The sequence below is a fragment of the Chelonia mydas genome, chromosome 3 (genome assembly GCF_015237465.2).
Source record: "Chelonia mydas isolate rCheMyd1 chromosome 3, rCheMyd1.pri.v2, whole genome shotgun sequence".
NCBI classification, from domain to species: Eukaryota; Metazoa; Chordata; order Testudines; family Cheloniidae; genus Chelonia; species Chelonia mydas.
Window position 1 is genome coordinate 44,264,839 of NC_057851.1, and position 23,933 is coordinate 44,288,771.

The 23,933-nt window shown below is 42.4% G+C and overlaps 1 protein-coding gene across 6 annotated transcripts in view; it reads left to right on the top strand.

Annotated features, from left to right (window-relative positions):
• The first annotated feature begins 4,519 nt into the window (after window positions 1-4,519).
• The window catches only part of LOC102937550 (muscular LMNA interacting protein), a 168,753-nt gene continuing 149,339 nt past the window's right edge, over window positions 4,520-23,933 (top strand). For all 6 annotated transcript variants that reach the window (XM_043542376.1, XM_037894220.2, XM_043542380.1 and 3 more), the window contains exon 1: window positions 4,520-6,788. In XM_043542376.1, the coding sequence (XP_043398311.1) occupies window positions 6,726-6,788 (63 nt within the window). In that variant the 5' untranslated portion in view covers window positions 4,520-6,725. The remainder of the gene's footprint in view (window positions 6,789-23,933) is intronic.

Genomic DNA, 23,933 nt, shown 5'->3' on the forward strand with positions numbered 1-23,933 from the left:
CACAAATTATCCTTTTTTCCTCTATGTGCTGTGCAGCTCAGGGTAATTTTGCGCCTGTTCTAAAGTCGATTGAGGTCAATTGAAAGCCTCCCACTGGCCATTCATGATGATTCTGTATTGGGACAGAACACAAGACTCACAAATACAGGGGACTGAGCTTTCTTGGATGCTGGTTCGTGACTATTGCATTTGCTTTCTGCAGAGATTAGGATGATCACAAACCTTGATGCCCGCAGAGCAAGATTCAGACTGACTTTTTACATTTAGCTTTCCTCTAATAAGTAATAATATATTAAAATGCACAATCATATCAATGGGGGAGGGATTGAAAAGAACAAGCTCTTTTCAGCTAGAGAAAATGCTCTTATATCATGGTGCAGGTAGATTTGATTATCATGGGAGCTATGATCATGTGCTAATGCTCAGAAGGAAGCATATGTTCTTCTTGGCTGTATTTGACGGGGCAGCAGACATCCTGATATTCTCTGCAACTGAACTATGTCCCCCTCAGTAGTGTATAATATATATAATATTGGTTACATGTATTACTTGCACATCCTGTGTGAGCAAGTCCTGACTTTTCTAGCATAGGCTGAAGCATCTGTCATATAACACACAGCTTAGACCCCTAATAAAGTACATTGGCCTCTAGTCTATGAACTTGATCTAGAGCCCATCAAAATCAACAGGAAACTTTCCATGAACTTCAATAGGCGTTGGATCAGGGGTAGTCCAGTAATTTATTGCATCTCTATTTAAACATCATGGGCCTGATTTTCCTTTCCATTTCAGCAAAGGAAATCAGGAGTAACTCCACAAAAATCAATGGTCTTACACTGGTGTAAAACTACTGTAAGTAAGAGGAGGCACAGGCCACCTATATTAAAAATGCAGCGAATAAAAACTTAAGAGCCAGATCCTCAGTTTGTGTCAACTTGTGTAGCTCCATTGAAATCTGGCTCCCCTTTAACCAATGCTATGCAGGAAACTTTCTATTCTGTGCTTCGCCACTACCTCCAGGGCTGGCCTTACCATGAGGCGAACTGAGGTGGCCGCCTTAAGTGCCAGACTTGGGGGTGGGGGAGCACCACTAGGGCCCAGAGTGTAGAAAATTGTCTGCTGCTGGTGCATATGTATTCTCTCTGCTCTAGATACACAGAGATGGTGGAGTGCTGTGCTGGAGGAAGGAGGACACAAGAGACATAACAGGCAGGCAGGAGAAAAGGTGAGAAGGAATAACAGAAAGCAGCAGGAGCTGCAGGGAGAGAGAGGAGGAGGAGCCTCTTATGTACCTCTCTAGCACCCCCAGGAGCCTGGACTGATTAACACCAGTTTCTCGGGGAGCTTCCTGTTTCCTGCTGCTTTTCTGAACCCACTTGAGGAGATCAGGCAGTCAACTGAAGTAGTAGGAGCCAGTTAGGCCCTTAAGCCACTGATATCTTCCCTCAGTCAGGCCCTGCTACCAGCCTGCTCATTTGTCCCCTTCAACTGAGTGTTGAGAGCCACTATAGCTGGCACAGAACAGCATTCAGAAAAAGAAAGAACGGAAAGGAAGCTTTTCCATCTAAGCAGGAAGGAACTCTCCCGAGATACATAGACACAAATGTTCACGGTGAGCCTTCCGGCCCCAGTGAGGATGAGAGTGGTGAGGAGATGCCTGATCTTCGAGTTAGTCAGAGTGCAGGTGACCTGGCAGCTACTGCAGCATCCATATCTCCATCTCAAATGGATGTAACCATGCACATTCCTGAAGAAAAGGGTAGATCAGAGAAGAGTGTGGTGGAGGCGCAAGAAACAGCTGCTTCTCAGTTTAGTGTCCTTAAGTTTAGATGATCCAGGACTGTGGACCCACTTGAGCAGTAACCTGAGGGACTTCCTTCTACTGCATGGGCCACAGCAAGTGATAAACTTCATGTTCCCCAAAGACAATGAAAATTAGAAGTTTCCATCCAACACATTAGTGGCGTGAAATCCCCAATGATGACAAAGTGGAGAGGCCTTGGCTTATGTACTCAAAAACCTAGAATGCTGTATTCTGTTTTTTTGTTGCAAACTCTTTCAGTCTAATGTTTCAGCCACATTGGGTTCTACAGGAACAAAGGACTGGAAAAATCTGGCTAGAAATCTGGCATGCCATGAGAAGGCAGCAAATCACCACAGAGCATTTCATAAGTGGAAAGAGCTTGAGATGAGACTAAGGTTAAAGGCCACCATAGATGATCAGCATCAAGAGAAGATTGCATCAGAGTCTTTTTACCGGCAAAATGTTCTGAAAAGGATCATTGCCATTGTGAGAATGCTTGCTACCCAAAATCTAGCACTGCGTAGCACTTCAGATCAGCTGTATGTGCCAAACAATGGAAACTTCCTTAAAACTGTGGAGCAGATGGCTGAGTTTGATGCAGTACTCCAGGAGCATCTAACAAGAGTCACCACCCAAGACATGTACACACACCACTACCTTGGAAAAACAATTCAAAATGAGATCATACAGTTACTGGCAACAAAAGTCAATCAGAAGATTATGGCAGATCTGAAGTCAGCAAGATATTACTCTGTTATTCTGGACTGCACATCTGACATCAGCCATACAGAACAAATTACTTTAATGGTGTGTTTTATAACAACAACAGAACCTAGTGAAAATGTCCCTGCAATGGTGACTGTCAGAGAGCATTTTCTAGAATTTATTGATATTGATGATACTACAAGAGCTGGTATGACCAATGTGCTTCTTAAAAAGCTGGAAGATACGGGAATTGTGATAGCTGACATGAGAGGTCAGGGCTACGATAATGGTGCCAACGTGAGAGGAAAGAACAGAGGAGTGCAGACACAGATCCGAGAGTTAAACCCTCGAGCATTTTTTGTCTCATGCAGTTCTCATTCATTGAACTTGGTGGTCAGTGATGCAGTATCAGCTTCTAGTGAGGCTGCTGAATTTTTTAATGTAATTCAAAGCATCTATGTATTTTTCTCTGCATCAACTCATCGATGGCAAATTTTGAAGCAACATCTGGGAACATCCTCTCTGACACTGAAACCATTGAGTGCCAAATAATGGGAAAGTCGAGTGGAGGCGATAAAGCCTATCAAACACCAAATTGGGAAAGTAGATGATGCCATAGTTGCCATTATGGAGGATAATACTATGACAGGAACTGTTCATGGGATAACAGTGGCAGAGGGAAATGGAATCACCAGAAACATACATAAATTCAAATTTCTGTGTGGCTTAGTGTTGTGGCATGACATACTGTTTGAAATAAATGTTGTAAGCAAGAGATTCAAAGTGTTGACCCTGATATATCTGGAGCAATGGAACAACTGGACAAAGCAAAGTCATACCGACAGTCTTACCAGTCAGATGCGGGATTTCAAAACATTCTGAAGAGTGCACAGAAGTTGGCAGAGGAACTTCACACTGAAGCTATTTTCCCACCCATTCAAGAATACAAGAGTTACCAAAGAAGAAGACATTTTGATTTTGACACACGGGATAATCCCATAAGAGACCCCAAACAACAATTCAAAGTTGAATTCTTTAACCAGGTGCTAGATTATGTAATACAGTCAGTTGAAGAACATTTCATGCAGCTCAAGGAACACAGCAGTATATTTGGACTGTTGTATGATATTCCAAAACTCCTCGCTATACCTGAAGAAGACCTACACCAGCAATGCAAGGCTCTAGAGACAGTGTTGACACATGATGACATGAGCGATATTGATGTGAGTGATTTAGGTGATGAACTGAAAGCCCTTTCAAGATACATTTCAGCAGGATCAACTCTAAAGGCTGTTCTGGAATATATGTGCACAAGTAAATGACCACCCTCTTTCCAAATGCTTTTGTTGCTCTGCGCATACTTCTAACACTTCCTGTAACAGTTGCCAGTGGAGAACGCAGCTTCTCTAAGCTGAAGTTAATAAAAATATATCTACGCTCCACAATGACAAAGGAGAGGCTGATCGGCCTTGCAACCATCTCAATAGAGCATGAGCTGGCCCAGATTGTGGACCTTCAGGAAGTTGTTCAAATCTTTGGAACCAAGAAGGCATGGAAAGCACCACTTTGATTATTCAAACAGATAACAATGCCAGTGTTTACTATGCAGACAAGAAAAGTTACATTTGCTGTTCAGGCGTTTGAAAGTTAAGTGTTACTTAAAATTTTTGAACGAGGCATTTTAAGTTGTTAGTTCTCCTTTATTGGAGTAGGTAGCAGAGCAGTACCATGAGAGGAGTAGAACAGGAAGAAGTCAGAATTGAGAACTTTCAAAGTCTTGGCCCAAGTGAGGGGACATGGGGGTGTCATTTGAGCTCCCTGCCTCAGGTGCCAAAATGTTGTGGGCCGGCCCTGACTACCTCATATTGTTTTTTCTTCCACTTTGGGGACTGAAGCAGATTTTCTGTGAATTTTGAGTATTTGATATCACTGCATCTTTGGTATTGTGGTCACTTAGTTATTGTTTTCACTATACATAGATGGATGGGAGTCAAACTATGGCCCCAAGGTAGAGTTTATATTACATTGCTGCAAATTTATTTTCTTTACAACATGAGGGCAGAATATTTTGACTTGGGACAGTTTTTTACTTTCTGTAATCTGAAATTACTTCAAAGTGCCACATGAATAGTAATAGAGATTTCAGTTTTTCATATGTGCTATGGGAATTTTCAGAAAGCAAATGGTACAATTTTCTAATCCACTTGGCTCTGGCATACTCAAATTAGAAAATGCCTGGAAGAGAACAATGAACATCGTTGTGCTTCTGTGGCATGGCTCCATGAAGGATTAATGACTTTGGGTGACATTCACCCCTTTGCAACAATGTAATATAAGCTGCTGTTTAAATCCTACTTAAGCACTATTTTGATGGCATAAGTGGTGCATAGGCCTTGTGCTAGTCCCTCTGCCCAGGGAGGAATTTCATCCTCACAGAGGAGAGGTGAGAGAGAGTTGTCTTAGTACTTTTCTCATTCCTGATCGAGAGAGGGGCAATGCTATTTCTTCCCTATGTTTATGCTGCTTATTTGTGGTTTTTTTGCCCCAGCTTTTTCAGAAGAATCAATGAGGGTTGTTTTTTTTTAAGCCTCCTAATTTTAAGTAAATTTATATATTTTTTTCTACTAGTTCCGCCTTGTAAATGTGTGTGGTTCTTTACATTTCCCTTCCTTTACTCTTCCACCCATGGTCTTATACTCTTCCACCCATGGTCTATAAAGCAAAGATAAAAGAGAGAATAAAAGATAACTATAGAAATAACTTCTTCTTTGTTATGAACAAAGAAGGAAAAATGTGAGTTTTGGTAACTTTTTCTTTGCCAGTTTTATTGAATATCTCATAAATTTTCCCCACTCCTCTTTCCTTCCCATCTGAAGCTCTGAAGATCATGTGGGTCCAGTTCACAACAAAAAGTAAGCAATGCAGGAAGAAATATGTGTTTAGCTTTGACCGCCACTTCTACAGTGGCACACAAGTTAACAATTCCATGAAGCCAAAGCTAGATTTTTACTAGATAAGAACCAGAAGCAAGTTTCAGAGTGCTTCAGGAAAAAGAGGATGGTCTTCTAGTAGTAATTGAAATTCTCTTAATATAATCTGAGCATGTGACACCTACAGTGCCAATTTCATGAAGGAAAGTTTAATTTTTCTGATGTGTCTCGGAACCATCAAAGAATCTATTCTGATTCAGTAGCAAAGTAGGTTTTTTTTTTTTTTTTTTTTTACACGACTGTGTTTACAATTGGATTTTTCCCTATTAGTTACTAGGAGTTGCAGAACAAACTGTGCATGCAAATGACTCAGAAGATATCAGCATTGACCTAGTTGATATAGCAATCAGTGGTTGTGTTGTAAACCTTGGAATCTACAGCACAGCCAAGGAGACAACCTCCTCCCACCACAGTTTCTAATATTGGACTCCTGACTTTATTATCATGAACCCAAGCCAGGTTATTCTTCTATAGTTAACTCACTTTAAAAGCCCATCTCCCTTGGTATGTAATGGCCTTTAAATACAGTGATATTTTATATCTACACTGACTAGTTTTTGAGTGTATTAACACTTGTAGCACAGATACAATGTTTTGATTTTGTTTCTGCATTTCAGAAGATCAAGAAGACATTTAATATAGCATGTCCTATTATTAGAAGGACATGAGGAGAATATATCTCTACATTAAATTCTAGTGGGACCGTGTCAACACCAGACACTGGTAACTGAGAAAGATCAATAGACAAATGTATATATCCTTTTTCAAATGTTGCTCTGGTTATTCTGTGTCTGTGTAACATCATATCATACAAGCTAATCATATTTTCATTTTAGTTGGCTAATAAACTGTGCATTCAAGAATAAGTTCTACTGTGATCTAGCTATTATTTTTCCAGTTCCTTTTCAGGGAGTCTTTAACACAAGCTTATTTTGTGGGGGTGAGGGGCAGGTAACAAAAACCCTGCTACAACAGTACTCACGTTAAACAGTTTGCTTTGATGCCAAAATAACATTTATTGTTATCTGAGGCCAGTTGCCTGCCTTCTCTCTAGGATTCTATTTGTGAAGTTTCTACGTCTATAAATGGAAACACTAGCTAACCAGAAATTATCACCAGCACTGCCTGATAGAGTTCTGTCTCACAACTTGAAAAGTACAGTGATATCTAATATGTAGTCAGATTAAATCACTTCTACCCAGGATCTGAGCGTCTTTTTCTGGGACATGGAGTTAGAAAAGCACGAAAAAGAAATCTCAGCAAAACACACCTTAAAGGAGAAGCGGACGGTAAGACATGTTGAGGTTTACTCTAGAAACATTTTAAACTTAATGGTGAGGAGGAAAGGCAAAGCAACTGTTGAACCTTAGAAAGGTTCCAGTAATATTTCCATGCTTCCTCCAGCCAATGACCTTGACGATTAGCAGGCTTAGTGTTGCATGTTGAAATTAATTATGAATGATATCTTTCAGTGGAAATGATGGAATTTCATTAGTGACATTTGTGCAGTTGCAGAGTGCAAAACTAATTCAGTACAATTATATAACCAAACCCATATCACTTTTCTTCCAGGATTTCTTTATCAGAGTGTTTTCATGCCCTTGCAGTTTATTTTACATAAACATACTTCAGTAAAGGGCAGGTTGATTAGGAAATTTTATCAGCTCATTCACTGGAAACTTGAAAATGAATTTAAACTGAAATAGGTGACCACAAGAAAAAAGAATGGTCAAAAATGCAATTTTATATCTGAGTAATATAGTATTTAAATACAGCTCTACAGTGCAAAATAGAAGTTGTTAATACTAAAGGTCATTTCCCAGACATCACCAAAGTGTCATATGATTCATATTATTAAATTGATAAGCTGTACTTAGTGCAAGTGATTGCTGATTTCTTTCTTAAATAAAGATGACAATGTACTGTGATCCTAAGAGCAAGGTAATACTATTGTTGCATTATGGTCTATTATTTCACTTTACAATGGGACAGAGTTTATTCATGTTTGGGAGTAAATTATTCCTCAAGTAACCCCATTTAAATGAGACTATAGGTGGGGTGATATGTTACTCAGTGATAATATTGGTATCAGAATCTGACCCTAAACTGGTAATTACACATAGACCCTGATTGAGATGGAGGTAGGTTGGCTAGTGAGTCTAGGAGATCTTGAAACAAAATGTTAACTAGTTTCTCTGTCTCAACTACTATGAATTTTTCAGGTAGAAAATTAATGTTTCATTAAACAGTACTACCTGAAGGAGTTTTCAGATACTATTTATGTTAGTATTTTGTAAGAAAGCTTGTCAATCATTATTAATACTTCAGACTATGCAAGAAATACTACATCTTTCTCATTTATGGCAAGATCCATAAAACGTAAAGAAAAAATATCAAGGGTTAAATCACTTAGATAATTTATATAAGCTGCAGGAAAAAATATGCCTTGAAGTTCTAGTTTTGTATAGATCCTGTGGAAAAAAATTATATAAACATGTAATTAAAGATTGTATCATAATGCATACACACAAGGGGGCCCAATTTTTAAGTTTTTCTAGGCAACTTTAATTCTAGCATTTCCTCACCTTTAATACTTGATTTTGCAACCTTAATGTTTTTCTAATGTTGTTTTTTAAAAATCTAACTGAGAAAAACAAATTCCATTATTTGGAATCACATTGACATGCATGTCGGCCAGCCACAGGGTTGGATCCACAATACAGACCTCTGCCACTTCAGTTAACAAAGTAATGAATAGAGGACAACAACCTGCTAGTTCTATATGGACCAGACACTAGAGAAGGATGTGTATGTGAGAGAGATTTTCCCAGCGAGTTTCAGAAATACTTGGTGACGGCAGAAGAATGGTGAGACTCAGGAATCTTGAAGTCTATTTCAGTTCTGGAGGGAATTGTGCTGAAGTGGTCACAGACCCTTCTGCCTGTTTCCTCTAAAACTGACCCTTTCTGCTCCTGCCTTCTCATGCCTATCCTAGGCCTGTCCCTTCTCTCTCATCCTCCGCCTCTTCATTCCAGTCCAAATCTCCTTGCCCACCCAGTTCCCATCTCCCAGACGGGAGACCCCACCTGAATCCCATTCTTCCCCACACGATGGTTCCCAGTCCAAATCCCTACCTCTCGTAATCCACTCTGGGCTTCTCATCTGATCTGAGTCTCTCCTCTTTGAAACAAGCAGATCAGCTCAATGTTCAAACATAATTTAAGAATCAGTGTCAGTTTTTAATCCAGATATCATGTATAAACATTACTGTTGGTGTTTCCACATATTTGTATTCAGTGTATAGTGAGTGTGTAAATGAAGATAAATGCTGTATGAGAAAACAATTCTATAATTTAAACTCTATGAATTAGACTACACTGCAATATTTTATATTCTGTCTTATACTTTGCTGATTGTTCCAAATATTTCCACCCTTTTGTTCACTAGAACAAAGTTCCGATCACAGGTTTCTACAGTTCTCAGAAATGTTCAGTGACTACCCAGAGACTAGTTCATACTCAAGATACTATGTGTCTCCAAAGTGGGACAGCCTCACTGTACAAAAAGGAGTCATTGCCTTCTGACTCTTTGATAAATAGGAATTATTGTCCCCCTAAATTTCTGAAATCTGGCTCTGTTGCTCATTCAAACCATACTGTGGACCAGATCCTCAGCTAGTGTAAATCAGTTTATATTGAAAGTGTGGATGATTTACTCTGACCAGTGAGGATCTGGTCCTCCATATCACCAGACACCCTGAAAAGTTCTCTTTGTACATACTTCATAAATATAAGGCACTCTCTACCATCTCACTTAATAACGTCCAGACTTTACTTTAAAGAGCTCCCCTTATTTTGGCTCGCGGGAGCAAGTATTTTTGTTGTCAGGGTCTCTGGGAGAATTTTTTAAAAGTGACTGTGGAAATGGAAGGTTATGCTGGTTCTATTTTGTGAACAGTAAAGTCAAATGAGATGGATACTGGTATTCTAAAAACCCCTCTACCTCTGTTAATCTTCAATAGATCAGCCTAACCGGACTCATGGAGCTATCTTTTTACACTTGTGACTTTGTTATATGCTCACAAGACACAATTTATGGAACAGCCCTATTGATATGAAGGTAGATACTGAGTTCAAAATAATCTTCCTGATTCTATTCCTGATTTCTCACCCACTGATACAGGAAGAACTCTCCTCCCAGCCATTTGAAAGGCTTTTATTATATTTCACGTTTTATCTATTTCCTATTTGAACAATTGTAGCAAACTGACACTGGCATCCTTAACAGAAACGTTCAATCTTTGCACTACCAATTTTCAGGTTTATAAAACACAATTGACTTTTAGGGCAAATTAAATAATGGTAAAGAAAAGAAAAGCCACAGAAGGACAACAAATTAAGCCAAACCAATATGTAGAGTGGAAAAAATAGCATGTGTTGCTTGAAGAGGCATTAGGATTATGCTTTGAGTGATGATATGTGCTCTATATAAGAAAGGACTGAAGGATTTAGACTAGAGAATTATTATTTGCTTTTCACAAGTCATATCTGGATCCAGCTTGTACTGAACCAAATGATTTAAATCAAATCCCCCAAAGTCAAAAGTTACTATTCTGTGATGGTGTGAAGTAGAGCTTGTCACAACTCTCTTGTACAGATTTCTACAATTATCTAAAAGACACTTATGTTACCTGTGCATCTGCCTGAAAAACAATAGAGTTCCCTCAACTGATAGCTGGGTATGCACGCCCCCATTAGTAAAATGATTGCTCCCACTTGGATGTCTCAGGGACAGTGGGGATCGGGAAGGTCTGGCTAAGTGTGAGGGAGTGAGAAAACTGGGATATTTTCTTGGTAGTTTAATGTGCTGTGGCCTTCTTGATAAACCTTTTTACTTCTTCCCTCCAAACAAATTTCATCCCCTACCTACTTCGCTGACTCCTCAGAGCACTGAGCTACCTGTTCTGTAAATTGTAATTGTAAATTGACAGGTGAGTACCTAGTGCATAAATCCTCATGAAGACTTGAGGCAAAATGCAAAAAAAAAAAAAAAAAAAAAGCCACCGTTAGTGAATGACCCCGCTCCTGTTGCCAGTGAGCAGAGGACAATCTCCCTATCGAGTGGACCAAAAAAGAACCCTCATACATAAAAGCAAGTGCCAAACCTACTGGAATTGTGGTTACAATTCTTTAGCATTTGTCCGTTGTCCACCCCTTCCCCCGCCCCGTCTTCCCTCTCAATACCAGACTCACTCTTCCTGCACTCCCCACTGCTCCCTTCTTCTTCCCTTCAAAAGCCCCCTTACCCTCCCTATTCCCTGACACATTAACACTCCCACTGCTGCCATTCCTTTTAACCTTCCTCTACCCCCAGTCAAAACAAACAGCAAAGTTGAAACTTGCGCCAGTGATCATCTATCCCCTCCATCCTCCACTCCTCATCTGGTACTGGGTCCTTGAGCCTTCAAAATCTTCAGGGTACGATCTGTCTCTTCCATGTATTTGTACAGTGCTTCGCATATGAGGCCCTGATCCTGATGGGGTCTTTCTTTTGCGGCTACCATCACATAACCAGTAAATGATAAATAATCCTAACCTAAACTACAGGTCTTAGGCTGTGTAGTCCATCAGTGCAAGTCCCATCACCTGAACTTCCCTTCCAACATATCTAAATGTAAATAGTGTGACCGAGCTGCTGTGCTGGCTGGGTCTGTGTGGGTGGCACATCCACAGGCAGCCCCTAAAAGATGTGATGCTCCTCCCAGACGGGAAGGGCCCCTGACTCAGAGAATATCCCTGGGAAGAGTTCAGGGTGGGGCATGGTTTCTGCCCAGGGAAAGCAGAAGTGTTTTGGAGTCAGGAACAGGAGGGGAGCTGCCTCTGTCCTCTCTTCCAGGATTAAATAGATTCTGTTCTTACCGAGCTCGTGCCTGTTTATGCTAACCCATCAAGAGGGAGATTGAGGTCATGCAGCAGGGCAGCCCTCTGGGATCCAATGGGATATCTTCTGTCTTCTGGCAGATCGGACACAGGTTCCATCTACTAAAATGCTACTGCATCAGTGAGCTGGTACAGCAGGCAGCTTGGGTGCAGGGTGTTGTGCTCTGGAATCCTTGTTCTCTGCATTTGTTCTTCTCTCTCCTGCCTCCAGAGGGAAATCACTTGGTTCAGGATCACTTGGTGGTGGTGAACCGACAGCTCTGCCAAAACTCTTATCTGTTCTGTTTTCTGAGCACATCTCTCCTTTCACTTTTCCCTCATTCTGTTCTAGTTGGGGGAGACCTAAGTGGGAGCTTTTTAAAATAAGTTGTGTTCCCCCCCCACACACTTTCCAGTCTCATTTTACTAGATTCACCACTGAGAATGATACATTGTTTTCAGCGCTGTTAGTGATCCCTCTTCCACAACAAGAACTGCTGCGCTGTACTGTCAAAGCACAATGCAGATAATATATTTCCCATTTAGTACCAGGCATGGCTACATTTTTCACCCTTCTTTTAGGGGGCTGCCAAGTCAGTATTGAATCAGTTCAGTTCTCCAAACACTCCATACGTTTTTATCCAACAAAAATGCACTTGGATTTTGAACTAGAGACTTTTGTTGTGAAGCCTCTTTCCACAACTATTACAATATTATTTATGTTAACTCACGCAAATCCCACATGCCTTGAAAGGAGTCCCACTGAAGTCTATGGAGCTGCTCTGAGGACTAAAGTGAGCAGTGTTTGACCCTTAGCAAGTTAGGTTAAACTTCCCACATATCAACTCTCCAGGGTCCCAGTGCGATACTAAGTTATGTTGCTCATAAGGGGAATTATGATGCAGAAGAATTTAACCTAAAATCAATTAAATCTATTGGATTCAAGCTAAGCCATGGTCAGATACAAAACTGCAAAGAGAAAAGAAGCCTAAACACGGTATAAAATGCACAATCAATTTTATTGTCAATTTGACAGCTACAATATATAACAAAAGTTGACAGTACCAGTAAGCAAATATGCTCTGGAAAACTGGAGAAAATACAGGTGTCAATTAAGTAGAACATTACATTTAAAGGAGATTGAATTAAAGATTTTATTTCTATTATAGTTCGTCTCTTTGTTCCCCGGACTTTCGTTGTCTAGTGGGTTAATAATGGAGAGTTATTCTCAGCAGTGTATATCAAACACAGTACATCCCACGTGCAGTTAGTGCCGCTTTGTGTGTGTGAATAGATCATCCCAGTTTATCAGAGAGGAGTGAGTTACAGCCTGCTCTAAAGCTGGTCAGACTCCACTTCAGTCTGACTTCATCTGGGAGCTTGTCATAGGTGAGTCCCCCTCATGCCGGGGATGTGTTGTCTGCAGTTCCTATGGGTTCTGAGCTGCCTTGTTCCAAAGAAGTGCAATTGTCCTGGTGGATCATAAAGGGAGACAGGGCCACTGCAGTACCTGGTCCATACCTCTGAATGGCTTTGAAGATGAGGACCAAAGGCTTGAACTGGCAATGGGAGTGGACTGAGAGTCCAGGAGGGAGCTGAGCCACCAAGGTGGCGTGCTCTTAATGTCCTGTCTGGCCAGCGGGGTAAACTGCACAAACTGGAGCTTCTGCCTTGCTGACCCTTAGAGCCCCAGAGACCGTGACATACAGTAACCCTGCATGGAGGTGTTGAATGTGTGGGTCATCTGAGAGGTAGGAGTGAAGTTTCCTAGCAAGCTGCAGGTGCCAGAATGCTTGTCACCACTGATACTGATTGTCTAGGCTTAGTGATGAATCAAACAGGACCAGAGCTGTGCACCATTTTGACAAATGAGGGGGAGATTCCTTTGATGAAAGGGGAGGACAGAATCCTGGCAAGTCCTTGAAGTATTTCCCCTTTCTGATCGGCACCACTTTACTCTTGCCTGAGTTGGGTTAAAGCCAACTGCACTTCATCCAGATGCTCGTCACCTGTAGGCATTGTGAAATCCTTGTGGTTGCATCGGTGGAAAAGGAGAGCTACAGATGGTGGTATTACCACAGTCTTGGCAGCAGGTTCCTTAAATTGTCACCAAGTGGTCTCATGGAGATGTTGAAGAGGAGAAGAGGGGACCATATCCTAAGGACCCTGCAGGTGAGGCATTTCAGGGATGATCTGCAGTTGTATATTTGTATATTTACTCTCTGGATCTTCTTGGTGAGGAATGACTGGAACCTTTGTAATGCTGCACCATCTACTGTAGCAAAGTCATGCAAGTGGAACAGGGACACGTTGTGAGCCACTGTAGTGAAGGCTGCAGAGACCTTGAGTATATTAGCACTGAAACATAGCGTGGGCTGTGTGCTTGTCCGAAGCCTGATTGTGAAGCATGCAGAATGTTGGCAACTGTCATGTGTTTCCAAAAGATTTCCCCCAGGAATGTGAAATTGGAGATAGGATGATGTTATCTGTATGCAGTGCTGGCTCTTTGAGGGTTTATCCAACAAACAATTGCTTGTTCCCCCCGCCCCCCCCCCACAATAAAAAGGTAGTTTTCATAGATTCCAAGGCTGGAAGAGACTGCTGTGAACATTTAGCCTGACCTTCTGTATAGCACAGACCTTAGAATGTCCCCCAGAATAATTCCCAGGCATATCTTTTAGAAAAACATCCAATCTTGATTTTTAAAATGGCCAGTGTTGAAGTATCCACCATGACATTTAGTAAGTTGTTCCAATGGTTAATTATCTTCTTCTGTTCCCAAGCCCTCTTTAGCCATAGATAGTAAAACCTGTCATAAAGACAAACACTCAGGATAGCTCCTGCATAAACAGATCTCTGCACTTTTAAAAGTGCTCTTTGATTTTAAAAGCACTCAACATTACAGCAGCAGTTACTGCAAGTCTGTCAGTGTTATCCATTGCTGAAATGAACTTTTGGAAATAGCCCTTGTGACAGTAAATGATGGAAAAGAAGGGAGATGATTAATGAGAAGGGAAGATGCAATGGGGATTGTCAGAGGACTGTGCTTTCATCGTAACATTTATTACATACAGTACATGTGGTAAAAATATTTTCCATATTCTCTTTGCAGCAATTGTCAAATACCTGAACGTGTCAAGTCATTTTGCCAATATTATCCCCATTGGGAGAGGTTTTAAATAGACTGGTATTTAGGATAAAGTTAGTTTTAAAGGTTCTAAACTACTTTAGAAACTTTACAGAGCACTAGCTATTTTTCACATTTCACTGCCTGCCTCTTGATGTCTGTCCCCAGGTAATATTTAGACAGCAGTGTTCCCAAACTTCCTCCCTAGAAATGGATTGAAACTGATTCGGAAAGATAGGACAGGGATGGACAGAAATGAAGGCATTTTTATTTTTGCCAAGCTCAGTTTTTCCCTCCTCCACATCTGTGGTATCCTCTCTGGATTAGAAAGGATAGTCCAAATTTTAGGGCATTAGCCTAAGACTTGGATTCAGTTCCCTACTCTACCACAGACTTCTTCTGTGACCTTGGGCAAGTTACTTAGCTTCCCCGTACCTTAGTTCTCCATCTGAACATGGAGATAAGAGCATTTCCCTATTTCACAGTGGTGTCCTGAGGATATACATTAAAGATTGTGAGCTACTCATTTGCTATGGCGATGGCCATATAAGTACCTTAGATAGGCAGGTTTCCTTCCATTACCCTCTTCTCTACAGCTGTGTCCCTAGTGTCATGTGCCCTCAGTCGCCCTCCCTCATAAACCTGAGCCCAAATCCAAACTGCATTATGAGGTGACACTTTAATCGTAGTGTAGCCATATTACCACCACCAAAAGAGCCAATCGCTAGAATGCAGTGAGGAGGAGAAGGCTTCATGTTCCTCCCTTATCTGGTCAGCACCCCCTAGCATTCCTTAAAATGACCTCCCGGAGAGCTTGCTCTGCTGGGCTGGTAATTCATTATGATGATGCTACAACAAAAGCATCCAGGACCAGATTAAAGCATAGGCATAAAGGCCTTGAGTCCTGTGATTAGGTAAGACTCTTCAATTAGCTTTCATGGAAAAAAGTAAGCTCTACTCCTGGGGCATTTTATGCCACTGTGCATGCACAGAATTCACGTCCCCCCACAGAGTTCTTTGCTTCCCCACAGAAAATGATGGGGAAGCAAAGGGAAGCCGCAAGAGCGGTGACGTGCCGCTCCTCAGCAGCACAGGAGCATCATTTCTGGCACATCGAGCAGCTGTCAAAGTTGTAAATCACTGTGTGGGGGAGGGCAGTGCTGGGGACACCAATGGCTATAGTTGGGGGAGGGGGCAATGCCCACCAAACAGAGGTGAGGCATGGGGGGGGCATGCAGGGTCACGTGCCACTGCTTCCCCCCCCACTCAATTTCTGACTGCAGCTGGATGCCACCTCCTGGGTCCTAGTGCTGGTTATCTTCCCGATATATGTGTGCTGGGCACTCTGTTTTTTGAACAATGGTGAGTGCCTGTGGTGGGTCAGGGAAAGGAGGTGTGGGGGGTGGGGGGAAGAGGCAGTGAGGAAGGAAGGGGCATGGGATGGGGCAGGGGGAGGGGATGTGGGAGTGAGGGGAAGGGGATAAGGGACAGTGGGGAAAGGGCAGTGGGTAGGGGACTGTGGGGAGAAGAATGGGGAGGGGAGGGGACAGAAGGCAGTAGGGAGGGGAAGAGGGATGGGATGGGGAGGAAAAGGGGATAGGGAAATGGAGGGGGGAAGTGGGAGCCTGGCAGATGGCCCATTGAACTCCCCTCCTGATGAGCCCCACTGCTCTGTACCTGGACCACCCTAATGAGCCCTCCATTGAGCCCCAACCAGCTGCACCCGGGCCACCTGTTAAGCTCCTCACACCCAGACCCCTCATGCTGAGCCCCATCCCCCACACCTAGACATCCCTGCTAAGCCCCAACCACCTTCACCTGGACCCCCCTGCAGAGTCCTATTGTCCCTGTACCCAGAACCCCTCAATGAGCCCCTGTGCACCCAGATCCCCCACTGAGCCATCTGCACCCAGATTGCCCCACCTAGAACCCTCTCGCCCCACAAATCCTCTCACCCCATGCCTGGATCCTCCCACACTGAGCCCCTCCATACTTGGATCCTGCTGTGCTGAGCCTTCCTGACCTCACCTGATGCTGAGGGGCAGGGTGTTTCTGGGGAAGGCCCTGCCCTTGCACTGTGTTAGGGTCGGGTTTAGCCTTACCGCCGTGTCCCTGCCCTGGGGAGGGGCAGGGGGCGGGAGCCTGCAGGATGGTTCATGCAGCCAATGGCCTGTGCTCCCCACTGCCATGCTGGAGCCTCCACATTTATTTATTGACAAATAAAATTTGCTGAATTTTGCAGAATTGTAATATATTGTATGCAGAATTTTAATTTTTTTAGCATAGAATTCCCTCAGGAGTAAAGCTTGTAGCCCTCATGGTTGCAAAGAGAAGCTTAAAACCATAGCTGGAGCGTAACCGGTACAGTCGGACATCTGCCTGAATGAACAGAACGCCTGGAACAATAGCTTTAAGAGGTGTGAAGTTCCCTGTACATCTCAATGGGGTATTAGAGCTGACCGGAAGAAGACAATTTCATTTCATTGCAACTTTCAAAGTTTGTAAACTTGTTTTCACTCTGCATTGGACTGAAAATGAAACCTTTTGTATGTTTTCATGAAAATGGAATTAAATTGGAATGTTCGTTTTCAGCTCAAGACCGGAGCTTTTAGATTTGGGAGAGGGCGGGAGAGAGAGAGAGAGCGACTGTCTGTCTCTCACCTATAGAGTGGTGGTTAGAACACTTGCCTGGGATGTGGGAGACCCACATTGAAGTTCCTGCTTTGCCTGATGCAGAGCAGAGTTTCATCCGTGATCACCCTGAGATGGACAGTGCAGTGACTTGAGCCTGGGTTTCCCACATCCCATGGCAGGCTGTAGAAGTGTGAGAAAGTCTCTCTGTCTCTGTGTGCCCTAGACAAGTTTTTAGTGAAACATACATGTCTGCAAAACAGCATATTTAGCTGAAGTTTCATTTAATCAAAAACGTTTTGTCCAGTTCTAGAGTTAAATCCAAGATCCAATTGCTCTGCAGGCAGCAGGGGTTGGTAGGAGGGAGAGGGTTCAGCATTCCAGTGCATTCACCTAAGCACTGACTGCTGAGGTAAGTACTCTGCTGCCACTCTTGTCTCTCTGGGGGCCCCTGTACCACCAATCCAAGTGGGGAGCAGATCAAAATTAGGAGTGGCATGATGGGCATGGAGCCAATGAGGGCCCCATGGCTTGGTGTAACCAGGGTGTAACCATTGCCTTAATCCAGTTTTGCAAACATCATCACATTATAACACGATGTCACCCAACCAAATCTGATGAACCTGTGTTTGTTCATCAGACTCAAGCAGGGTTTGTGTGGATCAGTTTGAATTTCCATCAGAAGCATTTATCCAAACCGAATTTTTTATTGTGCTTTATCATGGTACATCTCAGAAACTGACATGCTTGTTGTCTGATAACAAGCACTGAAGTATCGGATTTATTATAAACATAGCTGGTTGTGTCAACTCTAAGGATGCTGAAGACTTTCTATTATAAGATCCAGTTTTCAGTTGCTTATAACTTTGCCAAACTTTAACTGTTTGGCCTAAAATGTTGCATGCTGATTGTCTGCCTCAGGCTGGTTTTTCTTTTCTTTTCTTTTCTTTTTTTAAAGTTTCAGCCAAAATAATTCAGCCATTTCAGAGAATAGTTAGGGAAAAATACATTGTTTTGGACATGCTATAAAATCCTAAATACTCTGAAAAATGAGTCTCTAGAGCCTGGAATCAAAACATACTTAGAAGCCTCTCTGCCTCTTGCAGGTGCCTTAGCCTATCATTTAGATACCACTGTCATTCTCAAAGCCTCTGCCCAGCTGCCGCCTAACTCCTGGTGGTGCCTAAGTCTCCATGGCGACAAAGTTTCTGCTGGTCGGTATTTGCAAAGCCATGTAAGCCCTGATGCCACCACACAGCTAACAAGCAGCTCGGAGCCCTAGCTCAAACCAGAGGCCAGGGGCATCATTTCCGAAAAATTCTATGGGTAGGTGTGGGAATATTCTATCCTGCAAAGTCTGGGGGAAGGGGAGGCAAAAAGTGGAAGACCTAATGGAGCGTATAGACCTAAGAAAAGTCATGGGGGGCAACCGCCCTCTTTGTCCCATAACAAACGATGCTTCTGCCAGAGGCCCTAAAGCAGGATACTCAAACTAGGTGAGGGAATACTGTCTTGCCTGTGGGGCTAATCCTGTTGGTGTGCTCTCAAGGTCCCTTTCAGTTCTATCTTTTTTTTGAAGTGGATCAAATCTTTTTGAAGTGATCAAAGCAAATAATCCTATGAAGCAGTTACATGCAATGAATATTAATAGATTATTGGGCTGCACACAACGTGTCAGCAGCCAGGGATTGTTAGAAAGCCTACAAATGAAAGCATAGGCGAAGCAATGGATACAGAATGGAAATACACACCCTCACCATTAAAAAAACATGCTAATGTAAAAACACTGGAAGGGGAAAAGAGTGGGAGAGAGGAACAGGGGTGTAAAAACAACATAGAGAAAACCAACTCAGAATTATTTTGGGGAAGTTCTATCACCTATAGGAGTGTGAGACTATGATTATAATGGTCCCTTCTGGCCTGGGAATCTCTGAATCTATTAGGAAAGAGATGAAAAGTGCAGCAATACTGAAAACTATAAATGCAATCCTTCAATAAACCGGAGATTTCAGAAAGATATTGAAGAACAAGGAGGGAAAAGAGAGAACAAAAAGAGGGGACACAATGGGTTGGACTTTCCATCCCTTTGCACCTTGTGTAGCCATTTACATCTGTGCAAAGTGCTCAGTAAGGTTTTTTGATTAATCTAGTACAATCACACTTTATTCCATTTATAAATAGTTTACATAGAGTTAATAAATAATTCCTAGATTTTTTTAAAATGGGAAATCAATTGTTAGACTCCAACAGATCAACAGATTGCTTATAAATGTGACTTATATCCATCTATGTCACCTTCTACTGATGTGTTCATAACTGTCTGACACATAGAGATCATGTCAGTAACATACATTAACAACTATTAATCATTAAATATTTATAAACCAATCACAAATCCTTATTGTAAAATGTGACCTCCTGCAGTGTGTCCTGTATTGCATAGGTAGGATGTTTAGATATATGGAGTGAAATACTGGCCCTATTGGAGTCAATGGAAGTTTTGTCATTGACTTCCTTAGGGCCAGGAGTTGCCTCGTCATCGAGAGTGATTCTGGAGAATTATTCTTTACTTACCATTATCAATTTGCCGTTGAGTTCCACACATCACTACTATTCTCGAAACTGAATTTTACACAGGACTTACCTCTCAACCGCTCTGGCATCCCAAACATGGCACTTGGCTGCATTATTTACTCATCTTTCAGACTCTCTTCAGGCATTAATAGTTTTTTTTTAAATGGCACCTCTCCTTGCAGAGATTCCAAGGGTAGCAATATATCTAGCAATAAAAATTTCCCTCATGCCCTCGAGTAACTGTCTGAGTACAACCTTGCTCTGTGTGAAGGAAAAATGTCAGCGTAGGAAGAGGGCAAGAGATGTACTGCAGTAAAGAACCCTTTCCAGAAATGCATAGGCACTTTGCTTGATTTACTTTACTATTCTTATTTCCATGGTTAGTTTCCCTTTGATTTCAGATTATGTCCATCCTTGGCTGTTGTTACTTCAGTGTTGAAGTAGCCTGCTCACTCGTCAGCATATTGTCCCAGAACAATACATCACATTTTCATGTGATTGCTCAACCTTCCATTTCTTCTGAAGTGTTTGCAGAAGTTTGTAGCACTGTGGTTCACCACACATCTCCAGAGGTATGAGACAACTGATACGTTCCAGCTTGACTTTAGTCTTGGGCCTAGGAATGAGATTGCCCTTTGCAGCATGCTGATTCAGGGGTATGTTCTATACTAGTAACCAGTCATTTTAGCATAAATGACCATGGAGCAATACTGGATGATATAAATATAATGGTGGGATTGCCTTTGTTTGCAACACGTTGAACTACATCATTGCCAGTTTATTACCATACTCATCTGATAAATGTTCTGTTGGTTCTGACGCCTCTCCAGGAGCTAGGCAACTAAGCCAGGTTAATTTCCCACTCTGCCTGATGAGGAGCAGGGACACAAATCTGGGTCTCTCACCTCCTATGAGAGTGTCCTAACCATTGGACTATGGGACATTATGGGGGAGGGCTTTCTCAGCCTCTCTTGTTGAAGCTGTTCCACTGTGTGTAAATAATTAAATGTTCTCTGGCTCAGAGAGACTGTTGCAGAATGCCTCTTTAACCTAGTGGTTAGAGCATTCAGTGAGGAGGTAGAATACCCAAGTTCAAATCCCTGCTCCCCCTTAAGCAGATGGTGTAATTGGACCGTGGTCTTTTATGTCCTGTGTGAGTGCTGGTAACTACTGGGCTAAAGGTTGTAAGAGGGTTTTCTTCCTCCCCTTGCCATTCTGTGTTGGTTAAGATGTGCTCAGAGCATGTCTACTGGATCAGACCCCAAAAGCAAGAAAGATGGGGCAATGCCTAGCTTTGTGAAACCCGTTGGGGCTTAGGTGTAAGTTAGGGGCCAAAGTATGGTGTTAGATGCCTTGGGGACTTTAATGGTGGCTACTTAGGCATCAACTGAGCAGAGGGTTTGTGAATGCCAATGACTCCTAAATGTTGGACTTAGAAACCTCAAATGCCATCACTGAATCCCACCCCTAGTTTTCCTGCCTGCTTCTGCTTTTTTCAGTCATTAATAGCGCCTCTGTAAGGCTTGGTAAGGTGAAGAGTGAGCAAAAGGGTTCATTTTCAGTCTGTCACAAGAGTTAGCTCTTATTATACATCTCATGTAACAGATGTTGTAATACAACAGTTCAATTTATGGCTGACATTGTAAATAAGGAGTCTGAGCAAGACATGAAATACTTTTTGACACAAACAGCTCTGAGATGTCCATCCAAGCTCAAGTGCTGCTTTGGTTGTGCCTAAAGCTGACCTCTTAGCTTCGGTTTAGAAAAAAAAACATGCTTATACATTTAAAAAAATAACCTATGTGGATGTTTTAGTGTATGAAAGCAATTAATTCTGATGGAAGCTGCATGGCTAACTGACATCACTGCTTTGAAATGGAGGGGATAGGGCCGGTTTCTAGCACATATTAAAACCCTTTAAAGAGCACTTCTTCCCTTACTATCCCGCTCCTTCCTTAATAGTAGGGCTGCAGCAATTCAGTCACCAGAATGAGTCACACAATAAGATTTTAGTGTACCCCAGCAAAATAGTCTGTAGTCAAGTTCTGCTGCTATTCTTAGCAGTTCCACGCCCTGTGCCCAAAACGATGGAAGATGAGCCTGTTGATAATGAATCATATTGGTGACTGACAGACTGGATAGTATCAAGTAGATGTTTGGCTTCTACACCAACTACCCTTATGAGTAAACAGCTCTACTAAAATAACGTACAGGGAGCAGAGAACCAGACCAATGGAAGGGAAGTTGCTTTAAAGTTGTAACACTAGGCCAGATCATGGCTCTCAAGGTGACTACTTTTGTGTCATTCCATCAATGCAAAACTGGCTTAGTTTAATTCAGCGGTGCCCAACCTTATTACATAGGAGGGCCACATAAACTAAGCGCATCCTTGTGTGGGTCAAACACATTCTACATATGCTACTAAGATTTAAAGTCACCTGTATTGATCTATCTATATTTTAGGTTCAGCTTGTTTTGGTTGTATTTAGATAAGTTGTTTCTATGTACAGTACAGTCTATTTACACACTTGTGTAAACTAAAATGATGTAAAAACAATGACAAAATGCCATTAGTATATTGTGCTGAAGCAGGCCTCGGGCTTTATTAAATGCTCTAGCAGGCCAAAGGTTGGGCACCCCTGCTTTAACTGATTACCTGAGGATTAACTCAGAATAGGGGGATCCCTGGGTGGAGTAGGGCAGACATAGCAGGCTTTATGCTGCCCCATCCTGGACTATTCCCATATAAGCCTGTTGGGGGGCTCCTGTGGGACAGCCACCTTTGTTCTCCCTGGATCCTACACCAAGCCTATTTTGGACAGACCTGAGTGTTAAGCCCAGTCTCTTTAACTCACCTGTATTTTGCATGAATGTTGCAGCAGGTATAGCCCTGTTTTGAGGAGTTTGGGCTCAGACCACTGTGGAATCTTACATACTATGGTCCAAGTTGTGGCATGTAACCACTTGCCCTCTTTGGGAGCTGCATCGCTCCAGGAAGCAATTATGGATCAGGAAGTCAACCCCTCACCAGGCAGCCTGGAGAGCAGATGATGCAGGCCACATGAGGAGAAGCCCATTTTACGAAAAGAGCTTTGGTGTGGCCTGTTCTTCTTTGTTGGTCTCATTTGCAGGTTTCTTGAGTGTGTGTGGAATTGGTGCTATATATTTTCTTAAAGGCCTAGTCCTCCCATGCAGCAGAGAGAGAGAGAACTCACAGTGAAAACTCATCCATCTTAAAGCAGTAGATATGGAACTAAATGGGTTTTACTCCCTTCTTAAAAATGTTGTTGCCCCTTTTTGACCTGAGCAACGGACAGGACCTTCTGTCCCAGAGGTAGACCTCAATCTTTAAGGAATAAGGACTGTAAGAACTGACACTGACCAGAGCCCTTGTTAGAGATGGGAGTGTGTGATCTTCGGTAAGCGTGCATATAGATTATTTTTGTTTTTAATATGTTTTCTCTGTAATGCTTTCACCTTGAGAATAAATGTGCTTGCTTAGAAAGAGTGGTGTGGTAACTTAAAACCATGGGCAATTACAACTGTTCATAGCTTTTGAAGAGAAAGCAAAGCAAAGCAGAGTTGGTTTTTGAGTGGCCTTATTTATAGCAGAATTCACAGTGCAGGCAGGGAACTGTGAAGTCTGGAAATATCATGGCCAGAAGGAAGAGACACGAAGGTCTCCACCCAAGAGAGTTGACATATGGGGAGCCAGAATCATAAGAGCTGGTGTCTTTGTTAGAGCATAGAGGGGGAATAGAAGTGCAATTGCCCTGAATTGTGACGTCAAGAACAAAAGGAGCAGTTTCTTAGCTTATAGTCCCAAGTCTTTTTAGCTAACAGACCCAAAAGCATGCACTCTAGCTTTTTTCAGAGTCAATTTGTATATACAGGTGCTCAGCTTTCTTCCTGCTTCTTAGCCTCCCTAGTTTCCAGCTTGTCTTTCTCACCCTTCTTCTGCACCCCCACCCCCCACCCCCAGCCTGCTCACAATACCCAGTTAAATGAATATGCACACACAAGCAACTTCTCTCCCATCCCCCACCTGGTCACAATACCCAGTCAAAGGCTATGTCTATGCTACAGACCTTACAGCAGCACAGCTCTACTGCTATAGATATAAGGTCTCCCATGTAGCTGCTCTTTGCTGGTGGGAGAGATCTCTCCTGCAGGCATGTGCTGTC